The sequence below is a fragment of the Nanorana parkeri genome, unplaced genomic scaffold, assembly GCF_000935625.1.
Source record: "Nanorana parkeri isolate BGI_ZX_2015 unplaced genomic scaffold, ASM93562v1 scaffold200, whole genome shotgun sequence".
NCBI lineage: Eukaryota > Metazoa > Chordata > Amphibia > Anura > Dicroglossidae > Nanorana > Nanorana parkeri.
In genome coordinates this window covers 1-7706 of record NW_017306468.1, presented here as the reverse complement: position 1 = coordinate 7706, position 7706 = coordinate 1, and the positions used below count along the sequence as shown (strand labels likewise).

Genomic DNA, 7706 nt, shown 5'->3' with positions numbered 1-7706 from the left:
TGTGTTTTGGAGTATAAATGTTGTTATTTTAGCACCTAGGCACACATGAGCACTTAACCCTTGCATTGCAGGGGTAGCCCCGCTGTAAAGGTTAATAAAAAATTCCTGTCATCGGGCTCTCGAGCTGTCAAAACAAATAGCAGAGAGGTGAATCACTGCTACCTCTCTGCTATTTTCAGCTGTCAAATACGGAATCGCAAATTGCGGTCCTGTATTTGCATGTAACGGCTTCATTCTTTTATTAATGAAAGGAAGACGCTTTTACAAAAAGCTTCATTATTTCATTAATGAATGCCTCAATACTGAGTCATTCATTAATGACTGGACCTGCTGAGAATCAGCTGTTACCAGCATTACAAAGCCTGATATAACTCGTCACGTACAGTGTACGTGGCCAGTCATATAGACACAAAGTGCCGGGACGTACACTGTTAGTCTCCCGTCACGAAGGGGTTAATTGAGGGACTCTGGTCCAACCCCTCTGTATTCATGGTCTTCTTTTGAGCACTGCTTTTTTTTTTTCAAAACTGAGGTTGGCTGGGAATGAGAGGGTCTATACCAGGATGTCACCATTTTTTGTTTCCAAGTGTCCAAATCCTCCTGTACATGGCCGTATAACCCACTTTTTTCTGAAACCTGTGTCCTTCAATGAACTCCAAGAAAAGGATTTTACATTAAGTACAAAAATCCTATTTTATTTGATTCAATTTATCTAATTTAAAAATAATGTATTATTGATTGTGATCTAAAAGAGGCCTTTATTCCTTTTTTCATTGCTAGAAAATAAATCCTAAATCTAAGTAGCACAGATAATATGACATGGTTTACTTTATGGATTTTCTCTCTCCTTAGATTTTTGTTGGCATACCTGTTTTTCTACAACAGATGGATTCATATCGGGCACTTGACGAATTGAGAATTTGGCTATAACTTTTGCAGGAATAACAGTTTTTGTTCCTGATCCAGAGAAAGCTCCTTCAATGCCATGAATTGATAAAGAAGGATACCGCCATCTGTGCATGAGTATTTCCTCCTGCAAATGCAGACACGTGAACAAACACATTAATAGCAAAACTAAACAGTATGCACCTTTAGTTTATTGCTTATAGCTGTATCACCTTAGTGCAACATATTATGGGCTTAGCTACATTTGTTGTATTAAGCATACATCTGTTGAAAACAAACTATACATATAAAGCTGTCCTTCATTTGGAGGGGCTGTCCCTCTTTTGGTCTAATATATAAACGTCTATTAAAAAAATGCACTCCTTTTAGTGTTCTTCTGTGATCAGCCGTTCTTCCACCATCTAAATGATTGCACTTGTTTTTATAAGTCAGTATAAAGGAAGTAGTGGTGGGAAGCACCTGTTGGTTTAACAAATTATTTTTTCTAGGGATGCACCGATACTGGTTTGTCGGTATTGAGTACAAGTAGCGATATTTGTTTTTCGCTACTCGCCGATACCGGAATTCCCTTTAAGGAAGCCAGGCGGCGTGTAATGACTTGCCGCTCAACTTACTGATTAGCCGGGCAGCGTGTAATAACTCGCCGCCTGGCTTCCCAATTAGCCGGGTAGCCATCACCAGGTGATGAGGAAGTATGACTCGCTACCTGGCTTCCTGATTGGTTATCTTCCCGACCAATCAGGAAGCCGAGCTGGGAGTCATTACATGCTGCCCAGTTGCCTGATTGGCCAGGAAGCCAGATCCATGTTACCTCATCACCAGGTGACGGAGCATGGAGCCAGCTTTCTGCCCAATCAGGAAGCCGGGCAGCGTGTAATGACTTGCCGCCTAGCTTCCTGAAACCAGAAGTTCCGCTATCGGGATGAGCATCGGGAGCATTTGGGCGAGTATGAGTACTCACCCAAATACTCCATATCGATAACTAATCGATTTAATCGATAATGAGAATCGTTGTCAACTATTTGCAAAGACACATTTTTCCAAGCATGGGTAATAATGCCTCTATAGACTTATAAACTTTACCCCCATATGATGCAGCTCAGTGTGTTGTTTTGAACAAACCCTATATGAAAGAACAAGTTTTAATTTGTCTTTGTATTTTACCTGCAGCAAAATGTTTGACAGCATGGGCAGTGGGAATGGTCCTAGTTCAAGACCGTTACCTTTGGTTATGCAATGCCACTACAATGGGCAGGGCTGGATGCTATAACAAGGCTGCCACTTGGGCAGTAGCCAAGAGAAGTGTAGTGTTCATGAGCTATCCTGATCTGGGTACAGAAGCACGCTGCAACAGTTGGGCGGTGGTAAACGTGATCAGGCTCACAGGAGGATCTGTACTAAGCATACTATAACAGCAGCTAAATCTCGTGTTTTCAAGCTCAAGTATTCAAACATCAAAAACTTTTGAATGACTGGAATCCTGTCTGTGCTGGACCTTCACCCATAATGAAGAGCAATAGTAATCACGGATTGCAGAGCACTAAAAAAGTCTGACATTGTGATCACTGTGTAGAGCAGCAAAGTACTGCCACTTTCATTAAGATCAGAGTGGATCTTGTAAAGCTTTAGGCTGGCTACACATCTGGCAAAGTTAGCCAATTTCAATCTACTGGGAGTCACAAATACAGTTGCAAAACAACTTCAAAAACGAAGCAATCTACCACCCATGAGTTTGACTTACTACTAGAAGTCCATTGATTGTTGAGTCAAAACTGGACAATAAATTACCAGCTTTACAGAGAAACTCCAGGAATTACAAAGCTAACCCTTGCAAGGGTAAAGTGCTCGTTTTGGTCTGAGGGCTCAAATAAAGAAGACACTCACCTGATTCTCGGTCCCACCATGCTGCTAGACCGATCTCCGCAGCCAATTCTCCACTGGGCTCCGGCGGTCTAAGGGCCACTGACGTCATCAAGTCTAATGCAGGTCCATTGACTTACATTAGACGCGAGGACACAAGGGGTATACCATAGCCAGAGCGGTGGAGGAGAGAGTTGAGCGTTGACTGCTGCAGGACTGAGGATCAGGTGGGTATATCTTCTTTTTTTGCACCCTTAGACCAAATTAAGCACTTGTTTTTTCCCTAAATACAAGTTATTGAATGATTTATTTAAGATTGAATTAAAACTGGTAAAAACGACAGGAATTTCATCAAAAAGTGGTTATAGTATCCCGTCACGTGTGATCAGGACAATTTCAATCCCATCTTCTTGTGATCGTTGGAAAGCACAATTTTATATCTTTGATTGCTTTGTGTTTTTGATCAAACAGAAAAGTGAAAGTTTGATTATTCTATCAAATGCCAAGTGTATGGCCAGCTTTTCTCTAGGGAGGACTAGACAACAAAGCTGCTAGTTTCACACTATTATGTGTTCACCAGTAAGGGTTGCGGGTAAATGAGTTCCTTGTGAGTTACATAGTTAGGCTAGGTTTACACCTAGGCAACTTCTGACCGCGCGGCAATCGTGCAAAAAAACGCAGCCGCTTGCGCTGTGGGTGCCATTATTTTCTAATAGCTCCCCAGTCGCACCGGGCGGATCCCACCGCGATTCTGCCTGTGCAATTGAACACAATCGCAGCTAAAAAAAAAAGCAGTGTCGCAAAAAAAGGTAGTTGTATCTTTTTTTTGTAGCAATTGCAGAGCGGATGTCACCCCATTGAAATCAATGGGGCCGACCGCCCCGAGTGTCGCAGCCTTAAACTGTTAAAACGTTTTAAAAACATCCTTGCAGTGTAAGTAAAATAATTTCACTTGCCTTTGTGTCATGAAGAAATGTGTTCACTCCAATATCGGCTCGCAGATCATCAAGGCTAAATTGAAGATTTTTGTATAATTCTTTTTCTTGTTCCGTGAGAGGTAACACATCATCATAAATACCTGGAATCTGGATCTTACCTTTGACATCCGCAAGCTGACCTACATAAATGGATGACTTGGTTTAGATTGCAGAGTAAGTATGACCAGTAAGCTGTATATTATTAACATTCAGCCCTAACGCCAACCATAAACAATCCTATGTAATAATGTTTTATGTACATTTTGGCTGGGTTAGTAAGATATTTTATCTGTGTGTCAAACCGCATATTATTGGGTCACGGGTGTGGAAATTAAAAAAAAAAGGACTTATGCAAGGACTAAAGCGGGTGCCTGATCTAGTTGTCCCGATACAAAAAAATAATTATATCCAAAACCATATTTAACTGTGCTAAGAAGCGCTTCTTATTGGTCACCACAGTCAGGCGTGCTTGCTAATTGCAAGCAAAATTCTAAATCCATAGCGCAGGGCTGCACTGAAAAGCAGTATGGGGTAGAGCGGAAGGACCGTTTGCTGAAAGTAAGTATAGCGGGGTGGGGGAAGAGTGGGCCAGATTTGAGCAGGTAATTCCATTCTCCCAAACTACTTGGAAAAGTGAACTTCCCCTTCAATGCACAATGTGCATGATAGAGAGCGCTGCTGCCCAGCTACCACAATATGGCACACAGTAAAATGGGAGCGACACGGTAGGTAGGGAGGGAGGCTGCCGGCGGTGGGGAGGGTGGGGTTAGACAGACCAGAAGGCTAAGTACAAGTGATTTGGGTGGTTGTGCAGCCGCCACCCGCTCTACATTTAGCCCTACTTGTCCGAAGCAGAGCTAAATGTAGAAAAAAAAGCCACCTGTCTGGCGCTACATGTCCCGGGCGATAGGAATTCCAAACCCCTGGTGATGCACTTGGCTTTATGAATTAAGAAAGGTGTTATTAATGTAAGGCCTCACTGCTATCTGTCACCTAGAGATAACAGAAATTTAGCTTTATATAGAAGCACTGATCTGTTTGATTGGTTTACTTGATTGGTGAACTGCAGGCAGATATAAAAGATACCAATTAATGCAGCTCTTTATTCATCAATACACCATTATATGTATTTTTTAATGCAAGCAGTGTAAGTACCCAAGTTTTACTTCATATCAGCCTCTTGTAGTTCCTGCACAACAGAGCTCACAATAAAGGTGTCCATACACCTTGCAATTATCGTTGGATTTCCAAACGAAATTGGGTTTGGTACGACATTCGGCTAATTGATGGGAAGTCAGCGATCACAATTACTGTACAACTGGCCGAATCTCATCTATCGGGCAGACTACAAAAGTTTTTTTTCGAATTGTACGAAAATCTATGAATTAGTGGCGTTTTCGTACAAAAAAAATCGAAACATGAACACTGCACATGTGCAAAACGGAAATCTGTTCTGCAGATTGACGAAATTCGGCCAGTTAGTATTGCTGGTGAACGATTATCAAATTCTACATCGGTCTGTTCATGATGGGCTTTTTGAGCGGAAATAGAACTAGGGTGCGATGACAGGAGAAAATAAATTGAACGATAATTGTAAGGTGTATGGCCAGCTCAAGGGATGTAGAAGGTAATCGGTTGTACTACAGCGCTCATGTGATAACAAGGAACATGCTGTTAGGAAGGGAAAGCAGAGAGATGAGCCAATCAGTGTGTTGCTTCTCCTACATTGTCCAATCAGAGTGTGAGGGAGTGACCAGACTTGTAAATGTTACTTAATTGCAGCAGAGAAAAATCAGGTCTCCTGCCCTGCCAGACATGGCTATGTATATATATCTCAGGACTGGATAGAGAGAAATACAAATCCTTGGGGAGTCAAAATGCACCCAGATCCATCAAAGATCATACACATATATAGAATGTGCCACTCCAAGGCCTCCTGATGCCCTAGGAGCATGAAAATTAGAATGTCTATTAAGAAACTTGTATCACTAAATTGGTCTTAAAGGATAAGTGCACTTAAAATCAAAGTGCATTTATAATTTTTCCTGCTTGACCTAACCTAATCCACCCTCTCCCTATACAGATGCATACTTACCTAAAATCGACAGCCACGGTTATGCTGTTTGTTTATTTGATCCAGCGCTGCAAGTCTTCACTGTGTGTGCAATACAGCCCCATAGACATCTATGGGACTAAGGCAAGAAGGATAATTTTTTTTGTAAAGTACACCTCTCGTTAGTTTATTGATCATATAAACATAAGGGTTATATTTAAATATACCTAGTAAATAAATTAAGTCACTCATGGCCTCATAAACGGTTCCTCCAAAGCTTCCAGAGTGTAGGTCACGGCTTGCACCCTCAACCTGTACAATAGAAAACAATAGAAGTTATATTCTAGCAGTAAGTTCAGCGTTGAACTCAAACCCAAAGACTCTTTCTGATGATTACTGTGTGTGTATCCACTGGGAATATTTGTCCTAACCTCCTGTGTAGTCCCTTAGACAGGAAGTTAGGGGTACCTGGAGAGAAGTAATCTACCCAGTGGGGAGACAAAGGATAACAACCATCTGCCATGCCATTCCTTTCCCAGTTTGTTAAAATGAAAAAGTAGAGTTTAATTTTACTATTCATGCAAGGCTATAGCTGCATACATTTGAATTACAAGCCATCTTCATAAATTTTGTGGACACAGCTAATCAATAAAGTCAAAGTAGTTGCTCTTAAAGTAGGGATAAGCTTCATCACATATTGCTGTTCCTGGGGGCAGATCTTTCTCTTGTACACACTTTTCTGTAACAGGCTGCATTCCATACAGTGTGCTGACATAACATTGCAAGCTTGTAAAATGAGCATCACAGTTGAATTGCTTTGTATTTGTATTCGTTTCTTTTACCACTGTAATCCCAGATCGATAACCAGCGGCACATCAAAAAAATTAATTGTATCAACAAATTAGACAAAGGCGAACCTGATCTATGGTCGAGAAAAATGTATATCAAAGCGCTAAAGGTGTAACAAATAAGAAACTTAGTATAACCAAGTGATATAATGGAATTTTAGGTTTAGGGGGTCTAGCCCTAAAACAAGTGATATCTTACATAGAATCATAAAAAATATAAAATAAAAATAAAAATAAAGTTAATAATACAATAGTGCTGTGAAAAAAACAGAAATTATTGGGACAATAAAAAAAAATTTTAACCACTGTGTGAAGACCTCGAATAGGTCACAATATATAAACGATCCGTGCAAAAAATAGGAATAAATTGGTCAACGAAAAATAAACGTAAAAAACGTGTACAAAGAAAATTGTTAATGATATATATTGATGGTGGTATGTATTTCGTGGCGGCGGTCCGACAGCCCCCTTGGGTGGGTACTCACCAGATGGAGTTGGATCAAAAGGCTTTTTGTTAGTGACACTTGAGCCTGCAATCGTGCTTTCAAGCTTGGACCCAGTTGTTTTTATTCTCAGTCCCTGCAAGGTGAGTGGTAGGTTTTTCTCCCTTGTAGCGCTGGCTGTATCCCAGAAGTAAAGCTGGATCGTCTCAGGCGCAGTGTCAAACGAAACTCCTTGCCGTGGTCTCGCAGTATTTCAAAGATAAAAAAAGGAGAGAGCCCTCATAGTGTAGCATGCAAAAACATTTAGCTTTATTACAAATAGTGACTTACACAGGCAAAAAAATCCGGCCGGCACAAGCAGCTCAGGAACAAAACTTTAAAAACCCTCGTGTGCAAATCTAGCGTCTGCCCTCTTTGACGCGTTTCGTCAGTTGACTTTTTCAAAAAGAAGGTAGATGTAAAGCAATGAGGTGGATGGTATATAAGCACTCTGCTAATTGGTCCTAATTAAAGAACAACCAATCAGCAGAAAAAGCCTTACCCTGAAACATCCATAGTAAAATTACATACTTTATTACGTCAGATTACTAGATGAGATTCTATGTGAGGAATTATAAAT

The 7706-nt window shown here is 40.8% G+C and overlaps 1 protein-coding gene across 1 annotated transcript in view; it reads right to left on the bottom strand.

Annotated features, from left to right (window-relative positions):
• Nucleotides 1-6145, bottom strand: part of LOC108786278 (cytosolic non-specific dipeptidase-like) — an 11061-nt gene extending 4916 nt beyond the window's left edge. Inside the window, exons 1-3 of the mRNA XM_018555530.1 lie at nt 6024-6145; nt 3723-3883; nt 869-1033 (exon numbers count right to left, since the gene is read on the bottom strand). Of these exons, the coding sequence (XP_018411032.1) occupies nt 869-1033; nt 3723-3883; nt 6024-6048 (351 nt within the window). The 5' untranslated portion in view covers nt 6049-6145. The remainder of the gene's footprint in view (nt 1-868; nt 1034-3722; nt 3884-6023) is intronic.
• Between the last annotated feature and the right edge of the window lie 1561 nt (nt 6146-7706).